Consider the following 19,678-nt stretch of genomic DNA (forward strand, 5'->3'; position numbering starts at 1 on the left):
AAGTAGCAATAACATTTTTTTTTTCTTATCAATTAGTTTTGTTTTAATGACTTCAAGTAGTGAAGAAGAATTCACTTATGAAATAATGGTGAGAGGGACAAAGTCAGCTATTAATAAATAATCTTATCCAGTTCTTCACAGCCTATTCTAAAGGGATTACTGCTGATTTTGAATTCAATCCTCTTTCCCCAAATGATTAAAGCACGAAGAAGTAAAGTGCTTCACCAGGAACAATTGTCATAACTCTGTGACACATTGGCAACTTTTCTTGTGTGGATTGCTCTTTTTTTTTTTTTTTTTCCATGTGCTTCAGGGAATAAGAGTAATTTAGAAGTGAAGGAATAAAAATTGAATAATATTGAGATAAAAAGGAACTCTCTTTAGAAGGAAACGGTAGAAGTCTTGCAATGGGAATTCTCATAATCAAGCCCAAGAGAAAGTGCTCTTCAATATAAAGAGATAAAAACAAAAGCAACAAATGGATAAATTTTTTTAGTGTTTCTATTAAAGAACCCACTTTTCTCTTCTGCCGATTAATTATGTCCACATTTTTCTCTATAATTGCAATCGCATTTTCTGGAAAAAAAACTTCTTTTTTTTTAATGCACTCATATTTTTTATCTTTTTAAAAAAAGCATCAACTTTTTATTGACTGTTTCGATCGATGGTAAACTTTCTTACATCAACATTTTTTTTTTCTAAGCTATGTCATAGTTCCAAGTGACTATGGCCTTAATATAGCCGGACTAGACACGACACCAAAATATTAAGACCTCAAAAATGATTTTAAAACGGCATGGTCTCTGAAAGAAAGAAATATTGTACGGGTTGTGACTTGAAACGTACTCAGTGTATTAATTACAGACTAAGATACACCAAAGGTCCATAAATATATTACAGAGACAATAATATGAATCATTTAGGATGTTGATATAAGTTATCTCAAGTAAACAATTAAAAAAAGAAATATATATATATATTTTTGTTCAATATTTAAAAACAACACCGGAATACATAAGAAACTGTATCAATACTACCTGAATAAAATATATAAATATGAAGTTAGAGAAATTATTGGTATTAGAGAAATGACAGGGGGGGGGGGTTAAATATCTTCGTAAATGTTATATAAAATATGTCCATGGTTTTCACAAGTTACAATTTCATTGTGCTGAACACTTGTCAATTTTGCCTGATGATTTGCTCATGTTTTATCCCAACTAACATTTTTTTTTCTAAATTGACGCCTCAAACTCATTGGATGATGACTCACAGGATGATAATGATGATGATGATGCTCTAATATCAACAGTGATGGCATTGTATATTTGTGCACTGAAAATTAACATTGAAACATGTAATCCATTGTGTATATGAAGAGCACATGGAAACGCAAATTCGGCAAGAAAGTTTGGTGCTTGTGTAGATTAGTAAAAACATTATTACGTACTTACGTGTTACATCAAAATGCAGGATTAATTCCCAAAATTATGAAAAATGATCCAGTAGTTGTGCTAAATGTATTTTTTATCAAAATTGCATTAAGAGATTTTGTGTCTAAAAATGGTGGACCCTTAATTTAAGGGAAATAAGATAAGTCGGTTTGTAATACAGAATTGGTCACACAATTCTTCGACATAAAACATACAATAAAACTCAATAAATTTTATTTTTATTTGTAATTATTTTTCTACTGGATCATTTTTTTTTTTTGTAATTTTTTTTCAACTTATACTAAATTCAACATGACAGATAAGTATGTAACAATGTTTTCACCAATATGCGTAAGCACCGAAAATTAATTACTTCTCGCTTTGTTTTAAAAAAAAAATGGTTTCAGATATTTACCTCCCTTTGATATCTTTTTTTTTTTTTTCCAATTTGGTCAAAAGGTCGTAAAAATCACTTGACCATTTTCTTTTCTTTACATTGTTTTGTGCTCTGTGATTTTTCAAATTCACTGAGTAAAAGAAAATTTAACTGTTACTGCACGTCATCGAGCATTTCAGCAATTGTAGTACTCTGAAGCATGTCTGTTGCAGCCATGCACATTCAGTATTATCTTATTTGTTTGGTCGTAATATACATAGTACTTTTAAAAGATTGCGTTTTCATGTTATAATCAAGGGTTCATAAATTCTTATCACTATCATGACGATGGCAAGAACACATGAAACCATGGTAATAGCATATTGAAACAAACACAATCCTTTTAAGTAGCATTATTTATATATATATATATATATATATATATATATATATATATATATATATATATATATATATATATAGGTTGATTATTGACTTGAAACGTACTCAGTTTGTATATATCAATCATAATGGATTAAAAAATCTTTCTCATAAAGATTTTTTAATAAAAAAGATTTTTTTTTTAATATAAATTTTGAAAGAAGTCCAAGCTCAATGCGTGTCAGTTGCATAAACCATGTAAATTGTCCAAAATGATGTTTCTATAAGTTTTTTTTAAGGTAAACATCTGATGAGTATGTGACTAAATATGCAGCAATAACATAATTTTGCAGACTTTTTAGTCGCAATAAAAAACAATATCGTAATGGATACCTTTTGAAAAGTAATAAATGACCAACTGAGAAAACTTCATATTTGGAATTGGAGAATTATTATAGTACTATATATATATATATATATATATATATATATATATATATATATATATATATGAATTACATCTAATGAGATCACATCCAATTTTTGAAGCTTCAATATTTTATTCTTCCATATTTTTATTCTGATACAGATTGCCTCTTTTTGGGAAGCTGGATTTTTTTTTTCCACATTAAAAAACCGACTTTGTGTCTTACTCTGTTCTTGTGAGGTGCGAATAAATAGGAACAACAAAGCTGTTTTGAAATTCAAATGTTATAAATGTTTTATGTTATTATTTGTTTTTCACTTTGTTTTATTCTTCTGTTAATTCAATTCACTGAACATTTATTTTTCATTTCTTTCAGGCCCATGTGGTCGCTGCTTTTGAGCAGAGTTTGTCAAATATGACAAATAGACTTCAGCAACTGACTGCAAGTGCTGAGCAAAAGGTAAGGCAGGGCATTTTAGTTCTTAATGAATGGGTTCTAACTTGTTTGTTTAGCATTAACAAAAAATAATTTGCTAAAAGAAAAAAAAATTTCACTCAGTTTATTTTGTTTTTAATTATTAAAATCTTAACTTTTTCTAACCTTTTTTGGGGCGGTGGGGTGGGGGTCAGATTTTTTTTTTAAATCTAAGATTTTAGTTTTTATTTTCTTGTTTTAATAAATAAATCATAACCTTACATCTTTTTTGATCAAATAAAATCAACCTCATAAATAAGACTTTGTTGATAGTCATCGAAAAAGTATTTTTAAGTTTCAAACCATTTAATGCTTTTCTATGGGTTCAATGTTTTGATTTAAATTTAATTTAAAATTTAAATGTAACGTAAACCAACATATTATAAATCTTTCCTAGGCATAAAAGCTCCTTATGTCCAAGCAATGAAATGCGTTGTTAGCGGGTGAATGTGAGTAAAAAAAAAAAAAAAGTAAAGACAACATAATTTTTCTGTTGAATCAAATTAAACTAAAATTGGAAACTAAAAATATCAATAAAAAATATAGCCTCATGCTAAAATAATACGTACACCCATTGTTACTAATTATCATATTTTTTACTCTGTTGTTTAATGATTCTCCAATGTTCGATACAAGAATTTACATAAACTTTTTCTTTTCATTTCAATATATGACTTGATTGAAATTTTCAGCAATTAAAGTGAAAATAAAATGTCTCCATTAGAAAATAGTCAGATTTTAATTTTGCAACGTTTCGTTCATCTGAATCAAGCCACATGTTTTACGTCATGCTTATATCAAGATGTTAAAATATGACTGGTTTTTCAAATCTGAATTTGCTCCGTTGTTTCAGTGTTCAAAAATATTTCACATTTTTATTATTTTAAAGGCAAATATTAAAAGTAAAACAAGAAATGTTAATTGGTTCCATAATTCTAGATGAAATAATACTTTTTCTGATCTTATTTGAATATAGTCATCAAAAAAGTTTCTTTTAAAATAGCGGGGGGGGGGGCTCAGCATTTCCAGTTGTAAAATACAGTTAAAAAATAAAAAAAAACAGACTTGGGTGCCATCAGCCAGAAGTGAAACTGAAAACAAAATTTTGTAAACAAGGAAAAAAAAAAATGCCACATGATGAACGTGAACTCGCAACAGTTATGTTTGTAAGCGAACGCGTTATCAACCAGACCACAATGACACAGATGTTATGACGTTGCAAATTTAGCTTTTCAAAACAAAAGAATGAAACAACTGTTCCTGCATGCAAGATTTACAAAGAGCATTGAAAGATTGCTTTTTCTAATAATACCACGTTCGTGCCACTTCGATGCGGATGATAAAAGTTTTTAGCGGACACACAAACACAGATGGCTGTCATTTTCTTACTCGTTCAATATGATGTGATGAAAGATTGCACACTTTTCTCTTAGATTTTTTTATTTTTACTTGTTTTTATTTGTTATTGAAGATTTTTAATCTCAAGCTGTAAATAAAAAGAAATCAATTTATTGAAACGGCAATAGCAAATAAACAACAAAAAAAAAGCAATAACTTCAAATCAAGGTTTATTTTCATAAATTTTTTTGTCAATAAATTTGCATCATAGTAATGAAACAAAATCCTAGATTTCCAAACAAGACACTTCATCTAACAACTCATAACCACCAGCAATTCTAATGTAATTATACTTCAAAGAAATGGTGCAATATGTAGAAAAGGGAAATGCTGGTAAAACAAGGCCAGGAATCACAATGTTTTCTCTAACAAAAGTCCAAAAGCTCAATTTAGTATCATTTAGTTGTGTAATGTATTGCTTTTGGGGTGAGTTTATTTTTTATTTTTTTAATTAATTAAAAAAAAGGGCGGGGCAGGTTATTGGTGAAGTAAAGCTTGAGCGCGAACGATTACGTGGTGATCTGATTTGGGCCTACAATCTCCTCAAAGGATATTATGATACATCTCGGGTTCTATTATTCTGTCCTGCACCAGAAAGAGGACTGTGCATATACTAAGTGAAACTTTTTCACCACCGATTTCGATTGAACTGAAGGAGAAATGCTTTCTCAGTCAAAATTCCTGGACCTTGGAATAGGATTGCGAGTGAAGTAATAAATGCTTCAACAATGCAACACAATATTCGCTGAAATTGACTGGCAACTTGGTGGTGAACCCCAACTTGCTGTGCACCACTCCTAGGTGGAGGAGTTTATGAAGAGCCACACTAAAAATGATCTTAACCTTTGGCCTTGACCTTGAAAAATGGTGTGCACCATCCCTAGGTTGGAGAGCATGATCATGTCAGGTTTGGTCATGATCGGTCCACTGGTGTGGGCTGTAGGAGTGTGTGTGTGTGTATATATATATATATATATATATATATATAAAGGCAATTACCTTGACCTTGACCTTAACTTTAAAAATGGTATGCACCATCCCTAGGTGGGAGAACCATTATCATGCCAGGTTTGGTCTTGATCGGTCCAGTGTTGTGGGCTGTAGGAGAGTTGTACACACACACAAACGCTACTACTTATATATGTTATCTGCAATCATGAAAATGAATGAGAAAATTACTTCTTTAACTATATGATTTTTTTTTCTTCTTCATCTATTTACCCTGCAGTAATAGAATTTTCTCATTCTATTTAAATGAGTAAAACGGAATATAATGAAAAATAAATAATGAGGTATTTAACTATGATTTGCACACACAAATAAACACACACACACACACGAATAAACATACATTACCATGATTCAGGAAACCATGAAATTGTCTCATTACGATCACAACCACGCACTCAAGATTTTATAAATTGAAACTTGGGAAAAACGTTAAAAAAGGTTGAACCTTGTATCAGGTGAACTTCATGACTTTTTGTATAAAATCTATTAATGTAGAAGAGTAAAAAAAAAAATAAATAAATAAATTAAAGATATTTTCCTGTATGTAAAATTAAATAATAAAAGAAAACGATTTGTCTTTGTGGAATGGTTTAAAGCACAAAACTAATGGGGAGAAAAAAAAATATTTATAAAAATTTGTGACGTGTGTAGTATCAAAGTGTTATGAAAGAATCAAACATAGTCAATGGTTTGTAAAATTAAGTTATTTGTAAAATTAATTTGCAATTTTAGTCTGCAAAGTGGATGAATTCAGAAATAAATGGTTAAAAAAACTTCATTTATATTAACATTTTTACTCTTTCTGATGAAATATCTCTGAATGGGATACCTATCTTTCTATTATACATGTTTTTTTTTCCAATTAAAATTATCAAATTAATTGGAATAAGAGATTTCAAAACGACGTAATAAAGAAATATATTAAATATGTAACTATAGCTATTATTATGCTGACCAATATTTGTACAATTTAACACATAACTAAGAAAAGACAAGAAAATGAGCTGTCTTGATATGATCACTCTTCTGGAAGGGTGGCTGTATGATGGGTTTAGAGTGAAGCTAGCACAACGCAATCTCCAACTGCATCTCCCCTGATCAAACATTGCAGTAAACCAAACCAACCGAAAACAATATGGAGATTAATTTAATTAAAAAAAATAAACTGGTGTTACTTCAGAGCTTTCCTACTCCTAGACTAGTTGCTCTACAAAAGCTTGAGAGTCTAGTCTACCCTACTGTTTCATCTATATCTGAGTGTAAGAGAAATGGATCTGATAGTAGAAAAAGTGATTTTTTTTTTTTTTTTACAACCATTTCTAAACTTATGGCACCTTGTATTCTCAAATGATCACTCCTTTAAGTTCAGCATTTCTTAACTTTAGTGATCTGATGACAGTGTTTGAACATGATATTGCCATAATTGTTTTTTACTAGTTGCAGAGAGGATCCATTGACCGTCTAACTGATATTTATAATATTGACTTTAGCATAAACAACAAAATCTATTAGTGATAATGAAAAGTACTCAGCCAATTAGTCTATTTGGTAAACTTTATATAAATCCACAGTAGTGGATCTTTCGGTAAGACTTTAAATTTCATATGGAAGCAGCTTAATCAGCAATTAATAGGGAGAGTAGATAGTAGACCTTGGGTTTACTCTCGGCAACCTTGTAACTTTTGCTTCCCTTATTTTGTCCTTTCATTCCATGAGTGGTATTTCTGACAAAGGGTGAAGAATTGCTGTTTCCTGTGTCACAATCTATCCATTTTTCATTGGCTAGTTGTTGGCTTAGAAGTAATTTTTTTTTTTTTCTTTTTAGCTCCTGGTGGCTTCCTGCCTTGTTTGGAGAGATTTCCATTAAAAAATATATATTTTTAAAATCGTGTTAGTGCCTATCTCAGACACATTTTCTAATTGAGATAAACTAAAATCTCTCAATCAATAAATCGTTAGCCTTAAACTTAATCTAAGTAGACTAAATATTCACTATGTACATAAAAAACAACTAAAAGTAATCTTGGTAAATTTTGACTAACTTTAAAAATGACGACTTTTATAGGTTTTTCGGTATGCTGAAAATGAATATCACATTAAAATTTCTGCAAACAAGTAATTATCTGGATATTAAGCAATTTAATTTGTTATGTTATAAATGGTGGCCATTGTTGTATGTGCAAGCGCGCATATTTTTAGCACATATGCTTGTAGTGTTTTTGTAAATGCTACAATTTTTCTTTCCATAGGAAACACACACACAAATAAGAAAAAACAAAATTGATGATAAAAATAAAAATTCAATAAATTACAATATCTATTAATCCATCAAAAATTCAAACAAAGAATCATCATAAAGGATTTTTCTTTATTATAATTTCTTACTTGAAATTTTGATTGATTAATAAATTTTGTAATTTATATCATTTTGATTTTCATTAATTTTTCTTGTTTCTTTCATTACTCTATTAAATATATTGAACTTTATTAATAGGTTCTAATTTTAGGATAATATTTATATTTATTTTTGTCATTTTATGCATGACACATAAGTAGGGGTCTCCAAACTACGGGCCAGATCCAGTCCACCAAAGTCCTTAATTCAGTCAAAATTTATATTGACAAATTTTTTAAATGAAAATAGTATGGTGGTTTTTGTTTTTGTTCAGAAAATGATTAAAAAAATAAGGTTTTGGTGAACCAGTTTCAATAAAAAGCAAAGCTATCGAGCAAAACAGTATGAAATACGTCCAGGTCTTTTTTTTTTTTTTCATATATATATATATATATATATATATATATATATATATATATTTGCCCCCCCCTCTCTTCCCCTATAGTTCTATAAAGTCAGCAATATAGCCCCCCCCCCTTCCTTTAAAAACTATGGATACCCCTGCTCTAAATGAGATTACACAAGGTTGGTAGACTTTTAAAGATTGCTAATAAAATATTAAAATTAATCTTCTAAATGTAAAACGTTAAAAATCTTAAAACTTTCTTTTAAAAAATTCGTAAAATCTATTTCATACAGATGAAACAAAAATAATTACACCCAGTTATAAAATAACCTAATCTCTCTACCGAGTTCAAAAATCTAAATCGATCAAACCCATTTTGTACAAAATATTTTCACTGCTATAAACTCTCTCATGCCATCAATAATATTGATCTGTTCAACTAATTATTGAAACTTAACCCCTTTTTTATTTCAAACGCATATTGGCTGAATAAAAAATGAGCTTTTGGAATGTTCACTCTTTTGCCAACTCCCAAAGCGAAAACAAAAACATGTCGGTTGTGTTAAGAAATATTCAAAAACCATGCATCGTGTTGCCACGAAAACCTCATATATTAATTCATTAAAACCCTTTCTGTAAATCCCACTAACAGTTGAATAATTCAATCTATTTTAACCAATTCTTTTCTAACAATCCTGTTTTTTAACCAAACCATGTGACTAATTTCAGTGTTCAGATTCAATGTTTTTCTTAAAGAAAAGACTAGTTTCTTCTTCGTTTAAAATTTCACAGTATCTAACATGTCTGATTTTTTTTTTTTTTTTTTTTTGTATAGTTATCAGAAGAATTTAGTGCTTTTCAGGATTTGATTTTACTCATGTTTCAAGACACTTTGAAAAATACTTAATGTCATTTTATGTCTATTAAGGGTTAAATAATTACTGTATCATGTTATATTATGTAGATTTCTTTAAAGATAACTGATATTTGATTTTTCTGCTTTTTTTAATAAATTAGCAAGTTTATTTTAAATCTAGAATTCAATTCTAGATTTAAGATGGATTCATATATTGGAATATTAGAGAAAATGATTTTTCTTTTTTTTTTTTACATCCATTTTCAAACTTGTGGCATTTTGCATTCTTAAATGGTCATTCATCTAATTACTGAGCAGCCTCAACATTTCTGAAATTCGGTGATTCGCATTACATAATTTTAACTGTTTTTTACTAATTGCAAAGAAGGCTTACTGGTTTTTTAACATTGATATTTATAATACTAACTTTATAACAACTTCAACATTGACCATTACTGGTGATGACCAGTAAAGCTTGACTTAGCATAGTACAAGTCTACTGATGGTACACAAGCAACTTGACCACCAAAATATAACTGAAGAATCAGTACGGGCTGTCACTTTGTATTAATTGGATACTTCGAACTACTGTTCTCATCTTTAGTGCTATTTTCACAACGTTTCAGCCGATGTAGCCTCCAACTTTCTTCAGGTGTATCATGTCAATGTCAAGAATCTGCATGTAAAATTGTATTTTGAGTGTTGCCAACACTGAAGATTGAACTTTCAATCTCCAGAAGTATAACTTTTACAACTGAATTTTACCAAGTACTCTATCCACTATGCCATGGGTCTTTGTGTACAATTGCTAATTACTTAGGACTTCTACCCTGAGGCTGACAGAACTTCTACCGAGGACTGATGGACCAAGCGCATGCTACCCCTCCCCCTCTGGATTAAATAAAGGGTTCCGTTGGAAATTTTGTGTAGAACTCATAGTACAACAAGAAACACCTGAAGCAGGTTAGAGGTTACATCGACCGAAACATTGTGAAAATGACGCTGAAGATGAAAACAGTAGTCAGAAGTATCCAAATAATGTGAATAATCAATCCTCATCTAAAAAATTCAGAAACATGGCTGTCACTTGTCTCAACATTGGCAATGAACTACTATGTTTGATCAACTCAGTGAATTTATTTGAAGAAACTAGCTCAACCGGTCCAAGGAAATCCCATCTTATAAATCAAGATGTTATTACTAACAATTGTGCATGTATGCGACACATTTTCTAAATGAGATAAACTAAAATTGATCAATCGATAAATATATATGCATGTTTGTCTTGAAGGATTTATATTTTATAAGTTCAATTTATTAATTTAAAGGTAAGCGATCATTACAAAAAATATCTTTGAAACTCTTAATTTATTTTGTTTAGTTCAAAAAAAAAAAAATTAAGCAATCTTTCTTTAAAGATTATTCATGGCATATTTTAATTCTGCACTTCAAAGGAATGTGCTAATTTATTGAAAAACTATCAAATAATATATCTTTAAAGAAATCTACATTACATTTAATTTTAAATGTATCATTTCTTAGAAATAAAAGTGGGTAATATAAAATGATATCAAACTTTATAAAGATATTAAAAAATGACTATTTTTAAATTGGCATATTTAGTATTTAATTACAGATGATATTATGACAAAGATTTGAAAATTGGAAGATGCTAAAAAATGAAATTAGAAAATGTTAAATATTGCAAAATTTTACTTAATTCACTTAACATTTGTTTAGTATAAGCAAAAGAAAAAAAATCATTATTTTTTTAAATTAACATAAACTTAGAGGAAAAAAGTGTTATTTAACATGATGTAATGAAATTATTTATTTCAATAAAACGTGATGAAATAATTAGTTTTTAAAACTATATTAAACTTACGAGTTTTGAAGTTAAACTATTTAGCTGTATCAAATTTATAATATTATTATATTTATTTCTGTTATACAGGGTGACCCAAAAAGAAATATAATAAACATTGTTATTCATGCTGTTTTTTTTTTACTTAAAATTTTCTTCCATAATATGCAGTGTATTAATTACAGACTAAGATACACCAAAGGTCCATAAATATATTACAGAGACAATAATATGAATCATTTAGGATGTTGATATAAGTTATCTCAAGTAAACAATTAAAAAAAGAAATATATATGTATATTTTTGTTCAATATTTAAAAACAACATCGGAATACATAAGAAACTGTATCAATACTACCTGAATAAAATATATAAATATGAAGTTAGAGAAATTATTGGTATTAGAGAAATGACAGGGGGGGGTTTAAATATCTTCGTAAATGTTATATAAAATATGTCCATGGTTTTCACAAGTTACAATTTCATTGTGCTGAACACTTGTCAATTTTGCCTGATGATTTGCTCATGTTTTATCCCAACTAACATTTTTTTTTCTAAATTGACGCCTCAAACTCATTGGATGATGACTCACAGGATGATAATGATGATGATGATGCTCTAATATCAACAGTGATGGCATTGTATATTTGTGCACTGAAAATTAACATTGAAACATGTAATCCATTGTGTATATGAAGAGCACATGGAAACGCAAATTCGGCAAGAAAGTTTGGTGCTTGTGTAGATTAGTAAAAACATTATTACGTACTTACGTGTTACATCAAAATGCAGGATTAATTCCCAAAATTATGAAAAATGATCCAGTAGTTGTGCTAAATGTATTTTTTATCAAAATAATCATCTACAATTGCATTAAGAGATTTTGTGTCTAAAAATGGTGGACCCTTAATTTAAGGGAAATAAGATAAGTCGGTTTGTAATACAGAATTGGTCACACAATTCTTCGACATAAAACATACAATAAAACTCAATAAATTTTATTTTTATTTGTAATTATTTTTCTACTGGATCATTTTTTTTTTTTGTAATTTTTTTTCAACTTATACTAAATTCAACATGACAGATAAGTATGTAACAATGTTTTCACCAATATGCGTAAGCACCGAAAATTAATTACTTCTTGCTTTGTTTTAAAAAAAAAAATGGTTTCAGATATTTACCTCCCTTTGATATCTTTTTTTTTTTTTTTCCAATTTGGTCAAAAGGTCGTAAAAATCACTTGACCATTTTCTTTTCTTTACATTGTTTTGTGCTCTGTGATTTTTCAAATTCACTGGGTAAAAGAAAATTTAACTGTTACTGCACGTCATCGAGCATTTCAGCAATTGTAGTACTCTGAAGCATGTCTGTTGCAGCCATGCACATTCAGTATTATCTTATTTGTTTGGTCGTAATATACATAGTACTTTTAAAAGATTGCGTTTTCATGTTATAATCAAGGGTTCATAAATTCTTATCACTATCATGACGATGGCAAGAACACATGAAACCATGGTAATAGCATATTGAAACAAACACAATCCTTTTAAGTAGCATTATTTATATATATATATATATATATATATATATATAGGTTGATTATTGACTTGAAACGTACTCAGTTTGTATATATCAATCATAATGGATTAAAAAATCTTTCTCATAAAGATTTTTATAATAAAAAAGATTTTTTTTTTAATATAAATTTTGAAAGGAGTCCAAGCTCAATGCGTGTCAGTTGCATAAACCATGTAAATTGTCCAAAATGATGTTTCTATAATATTTTTTAAGGTAAACATCTGATGAGTATGTGACTAAATATGCAGCAATAACATAATTTTGCAAACTTTTTAGTCGCAATAAAAAACAATATTGTAATGGATACCTTTTGAAAAGTAATAAATGACCAACTGAGAAAACTTCATATTTGGAATTGGAGAATTATTATAGTACTATATATATATATATATATATATATATCTATATATATATATATATATATATGAATTAATTACATCTAATGAGATCACATCCAATTTTTGAAGCTTCAATATTTTATTCTTCCATATTTTTGACAGTCAACCACTAATTTCTTTCTCACTATTCTTTCAGTGGCCACATCACCTACCAATGGTACTGTAAACGGCTTTATTTCTGCTTGCCTATTCTCTCTATCTGCCTTCTTATATGTTGTGTTTCTATGTTTAATTGTACATGAGACGAGTAAAAAGTTTCACACCAAATTGTTCCTTTCTTCAAGTTATTTTTAGGACATTTAGAATTTTTTTTTTTTTTTTCATTTAGATTTAAGAAATGGATCCTTAACAACAAAGAAAGAGCCAGCTGTGTTTAATTAGAAAAGAACTCTCTAGTTTTTAACTGAATAATGTATGGAAAAAAATCTGTAGTGATTTTAAATTGATTAATTCGCTTGGTTAAAGCATGGAGACTACTTAATTACACAAGTCGCAAGGCCAGATTAGAAACAGTATACAAGACTAACAGTCTATGAATAAGAATGAAATAAACTTTACGATAAAAACTAATTAAATTATAATCAACAGAAATTGTATGAAAAAGCTATTTTGTTTGCTTAATCAGACGAATAATATGTATGCATTCACATCTAATGTTTCATCTATAACAATAATTATAGTTGGAGAACATTTATTGCAGTGCCGAATTTGTAAGGATGAGGTATTCTCAATTTTGCAATGTTTGAGGCCGCATTTAAAAATTCTCAAAGCAGTTGCTATCAAATCAATTTACGACAACCATCTCTGTGCAAACAAAAAGTGTACGCCCACAACTTGAAGCTTATGGGTGTATGTTGAGAAGATATGTGTATGTAATAGGATCATTTAGATTTCAGGCTCCCAAATATATATATATATATTTGTATTAATTGATGTGAAATCCATTTTAAATAATAATATACTAAATCAATTTCATGTCTGTACATTATCACCCTATACCCCTTTTTTAAAAAAAACTGGAATCACTCGATTGCCAAAAAAAATAACTTATTTTTTGTTAAATTCCATCTGATGTTACTATGTTAGCAAAGGTGAAACTCTAAAATACATTTTCTTGGCCTTCAGACTAAGATCAATGTGTAGTATCTGCTCTACCTAAAGATGGCGCAATAATATTGTAGGAGTTTGCGTTCATGTCCATAGAATGGAAGTATATCACAAACTCCTATAAGAGCTTTGGAGATAAATTCTCCCTCAACATATGAGTAGTTAGATAAGTATGTTTTAGTCTCATGGTTCAATAATGCTGTTGAGGCTGCATTAGTGCTGAACGTCTATAGAAACTCCAATAAGTGTTTTGAAGGTAGGTCCCCATAAGTACAGCAGCGATATATAACAGATAAAGAATACAACTGTAGAATTTCCATAGTAAAGAAAAAGAACTGTAAAAACTATAGACCTATTTAGACACTAGATGAGCTATTTGTCTGTGTATTATATGTTTAAAAGAAAAAAAAATGCTTATTTGTAAGGAGCATACAGTTAACAGCGTATTTGAATTTAAGAATAAGGGTGCATCTCTCCCAGTGAATTAATGCGCCTTTAGAGACCAACCTGGAAATACTGGATCCCAAAAATAAAATCATTTTTTCAATCAAATTAAGATTTGAATTAGAATGTTTATATAATTAGAAGATGACAGAATTTTAATGGATGTGTTTGATATCTTTTCACTCCATGTACATCATCTGTTGTAGTGTTGTCTGTGTCGTAAATCTGTTGTCTTCACTGTACTCTCTTTTAACTCATTGCCTGAACTTTTCATTACTTTAATTGCCATTTTATTTTTGATAACACATTTTAATCAACATAATCTTATTAACGCATCTCATTCTATTTCAGACGAATTCTAATCATGTATAGATTCACGTTTATGCATCTTTGATGACTTTTTTTTGTCTGAAAATTTTATTATAAAAATCTAAGCACGAGTTCTAGAACTTGTAGAGTTACATATCATTTGGCAAGGTTTGCCATATCTTTTTTTGTATATAATATTAAAAAAATACTTTGAAAATGAATAAAGGCAAGGGGGAATCGTATTATATATAAATACGTTTTCAAAAATGTTTACTCTTTAAAACAAAAAAATTGACACTATTGCACTTTAACTAACCAGAAATATGTTTTTGTTTTCATTTTTGGAAGAGGAAGTAAGAAAATTGGGAGACAATCCATTTTTTTTTTTTTTTTAAATAAATGTTTCAATATGTTTTCTGTTGTTTTACATCGTTATTTCACTTGATCTTGTTTTTAATTTCCAAAAAAGTTTGGTTTGAAAGATCCTTAAAATTTAGATTGTTTCCTCATTTCCATACTAGAACTCTTCCAAAAATAAAAAAAATACTTCCGGTTAGTTAATATGCACTAGTACCAAGCACTTTCATGAATGAGTTTTTTTTTAAACAGTTTTGTCCTGAATGTTTGTTTTTATTTTAATGTGCATGTTTTCATACATTTTCTCCATGCTTTATTTTAATAAAAGACAATATTTTATTTTTATAGTTTAATACAGAGAACCATAATGAAGTTATATAAAAGAGAAAAGTATTAATTAAATGTAATACCAAATTAATGTCTATGCCTGAAAATTAGCTTTTAAACTGAAACTAGAAGGGGAAAAACAATTGATAAACATTCAGTTCGTTCATTTTTTTATATTGTGAAACATATGTGATTTTGAGATTTTAGTTAATAAATACACGACCCGTGATCCATTTAGTAAATGTGTATACATTGTACATTAGTTTGCATATTTAATTAAATGATATATATCTTTAAATGATTGGGAAGATAAATTAAGTAGATATTTTAAAAGTACATTTATTTATTAGTAGGTTATGGAAGCTGTGTTAGATTGGAAGAAATTGTTTAACTATTTATTTCTTATTAATGAAAATGCTAATATTTTCCTACCTTTGGCATCGACTCAATTTATGTTTGAAATATTTGATTAGGAGATTAAATGAAAATGCGTTGTCTGATTGAACTCACAGACTTCAAATTGTGAAACTTTTGGCTTTAATGCAATTCCTTCCACCTATTCCCTTCCTTCAACTATTTTTACTCATTCGCTCCTCGACTATTTAAATACATATGGGACGTTTCCAATATTTTTTCAAATACAATTACTGATTCCGATTCTTTATAAATCTCTAAATATTTAAGTATAAAGTTGTTTTTTTTTTCCAATTACCGTAAACACAAATGTTAAATGTGCAGATATTTTCTCAAACGTAAAAACACACTTGTGTGGGGGGGTATCTATAGATTTTAGTTTTACTGGAAGTTTAAAAGTTTTATTGGAAATTTAAAATTTATTATTAATTATTCCTATTAACAATGGAAGATTTTGTTTTAAAAAAAAATCAAATAAAAAAAGATAATTAAAGGAATCGTTTTCTTTGGCATCAGAAAATAGACACACATTTTTCCGATTCCGATACTCCCAAACTTTCTGATTTTTTTTCAATTCCTAATTTTGATTAAAAGTCAAAATATTTCATGTGTGTGAGAGAGAGAAAGCAAGATCTGCAAATATATTTCTTTTTTACATGGAGTGGTCGTATTTATAGACAAACATATTTTTAGATACAGAAACCCAAGTTCTACCTTCACAGTTGAGATCCCTAAGATGTAAAGAGAGCCTTCAAATCTAGAAGTTTCTTCCCCAAACCCGCTGGATTTGATATTCCCTTCCGAGTTCCTCCTTCTCCAACTGTACTGACATGCAGAAGTTCAAGTGTAATGTGAACCGACATCTTGCTGTCCAACTCCCCACATAGTACCCCTGTAGCTTATGTCCCTGATAGTAGCCCCCGACATCAAAGTGGCAATGTGCCTTGTTTGGGGTGAAATTGTAACTTTTTTAAAATTAGTTTCAACCTAGATTTAATTATCATGATCCGATGAAACATTTTTGATACTTCATGCTTATTGATATTTTGTTCAACAGAAGATCAGCAATTCGAAATAATATGAGTTTGAATTGCTACTTGATTGGGAAGGTAAATTTAATTTAGAGAATTGTTAAACTGAAGAATTCAAGAAGAATTCCTTATCAAATGATTCTTTTATGTGTTGCGTAGTTGATGCTAATTCTGTCTACGAATCAAAGGTCGCATTAATCTGATTGCTTAATTCTAAGAATGAGCTTTTGGCAACTTCGACATTTTTCTTTTCATTCTCATTAATGCGCTTATTTCAGCAACAAATTGAATGCAGATGCAATCAACAAGATCTTAGTCTATCTTAGTTTTATAATCATATATATATATATGAGTGGGGGGGGGATATTTGTATTCAATTATATTTAATCTTTTATTTATACCAATCCTTGAATTTATGAAACCCAATGTAAAATTATATATATATATATATATATATATATATATATATATATATATATATATATATATATATATATATATATATATATAAAATAAACTTTGTGTGTGTACATATTTCTATATATAAATACACTGATCTCTTTCAGGATAAAATTTGACACAACCCATATTAATTACAAAGATGTATACACATCAAAATTGTATAGTACAAATTGTTCAGTTTACTTTAGGATTAATTCTTATTCACATACATGAAATGCAGGTGAATAATATTTGAGTGATGAATTATCTCTGAACTTAGGTTGTAATCAATTTCATTAGGAAATGTGTATAAAAACAAAATCAATTTTCTTAACAATTTTGTACTACTTACTAACCCTATGTTGATTTATTGATTGATTTTTTTTATCAATGATTCATAAATATTAGACTTTTAGTTTCAAAGTTACTGTGTGGTATCAGTAAATTAACTATTTTATTTACTTATAACTTGAAATGTTATGGGATTTTTTTTTGTTCTTTCAAGCATGCGTTTAAAGAAAAGGATTTAATAATAATAATGTTTTTGATAAAGTATTTCACATTAACACATGTTCAATGACGTAAGCGATCTTTTAATAGATCTTTTAATAGCATAAATGCTTGCCTAAAAGAAAGGAATGAAAATTATTTTTTTTTTTTATTAACATTTTCCTTTGTGTCATTTGTTAGATCATCGTATACAAAGCTCCTTTCTTTGTTACAAACAATTTTCAAAATGTTATATTTCTCATAATAGTCGATATAACTCGAGATCCCAGATAATGAGATGAGTTTCCGTTTTTAAATCTACCAATTTTGATTGTGATCAAGACAATTCGAAATGCATAAATCAAAATAAAAGCGACATTTCAAAAAAATAGTCCTTTTATATCGGATTACTTTCTTTTATTTTAAGGTCGGCCATCTTTCATTTTAGATTTAACCTTTTCCCTTCCTCTATTATTATTTTCTGTTTTCAATTCCATCATTATTATTATTATTATTATTATTTTACATGGTGGTCGCCACTTATCAAGGCCCAGAAGCCACTCGGGGATAAGGGTTATTGTGTGTACAGTAATCAATGGGATAGTATCGTAGTAATAGTTAGTACTGGAGATTTGATAAAGTGTCATTACTTAAGGGGGCGGTTCATCAGGAATTTGTTTGTGTTGGACTTGAAGACATCTAGGTTGTAGTCGGGGGGGGGGAGGGAACAGGCAAGCGGCAGAGAGTTCCACAGGCGTGCAGTTCTAAGAAAGAAGCTTTGTTTATGGAATCTACGTTTTGATTTAGGCACAGATAAAGAGTAGGGAACATTATTGACAGTGGTTTCAGCTAGTAGGGTGTTTTTCGTGAAAGATTGGCGAGGGGGGACCAGAGAATGGAGCTCAGACGAGCACTTGCCATGGAAATAACGATAAAACAGAGACAGGCTCCCAACACAGGCCACAAAGTCTATTTTGTACTCTGTCAAGACAGGATAGGCTGTTTTTAGCAGCTCTTGCCCAGATGTGGCAGCCGTACTCCATCCTTGGACGTACTTGGTTTTTATATAGATAGAGAATTGCATCATTAGTGAGCTATCTTCTGGAGCGGTAGAAGAATCCCACCATTTCCCCAGCGACCTTGGCAACAGATTTGATGTATTACAGTTTAATATGGCCCAACACAACAAAGTCATATTTTGGCAGATTACAAACATTTCAAATATTTGTGAGAAAAAGAAAAAAAGATTTTAGATATGTTCTATGTAATTTAATTCTCTAATTTAATTCATATGAATATCCTTTATTTTCATGGTAGGTGCTTGATTGATGAACTTCAATCTCTGGTCCATTCCCCCCTGTAAAACATTCACAGTAAGAACTCGTCTAACTACAACCCTAGCAAATTTTTTTTTTTTTTTCCTTTCTATGTGTACCTTAAAACCAACCCAGAATTTCCATGAATAAAGTTTTATCATAGAACTTCTTACCTGTGGAACAAAATACTTAAGGCCACTTTGTCTGATGGGTTAAAATATAGTCGTCTTCAAGACCAATGTCAACAAATACTTGCAGAGTCGTCCTTTTAAATAACCAAATTCTGACCACTCCACCTATCGTTTGCAATCCTCTCATAATATTGTTCATCCAGCTTACAATCTCATTAATACTTATCCTCGAGTGGCCTCTTGTCTTAATAAACGATAACCCAGAAGTTGTTACAAAAAATCCTCCAAGTTTTCTTATATGATTTCTTAAATTTAATGTTTCTAGAAAACTTAGAAAATTAAATCATCATCTTCACTTCGTTAAGAAACTAAAC

The 19,678-nt window shown here is 29.2% G+C and overlaps 1 protein-coding gene across 38 annotated transcripts in view; it reads left to right on the forward strand.

The window, feature by feature from the left end:
- LOC145241300 (neuron navigator 2-like) overlaps positions 1–19,678 on the forward strand; it is a 1,908,016-nt gene that overhangs the window by 1,755,119 nt on the left and 133,219 nt on the right. For 30 of the 38 annotated variants that reach the window (XM_080104060.1, XM_080104067.1, XM_080104051.1 and 27 more), the window contains 2 exons: positions 2,994–3,077; positions 13,075–13,095. In XM_080104060.1, coding sequence (XP_079960186.1) covers positions 2,994–3,077; positions 13,075–13,095 — 105 coding nt within the window. The remainder of the gene's footprint in view (positions 1–2,993; positions 3,078–13,074; positions 13,096–19,678) is intronic. The other 8 variants (XM_080104053.1, XM_080104072.1, XM_080104074.1 and 5 more) reach the window with 1 other exon arrangement.

This window comes from Euprymna scolopes, chromosome 20 (genome assembly GCF_053919585.1).
Source record: "Euprymna scolopes isolate OS-2025 chromosome 20, ASM5391958v1, whole genome shotgun sequence".
NCBI classification, from domain to species: domain Eukaryota; kingdom Metazoa; phylum Mollusca; class Cephalopoda; order Sepiida; family Sepiolidae; genus Euprymna; species Euprymna scolopes.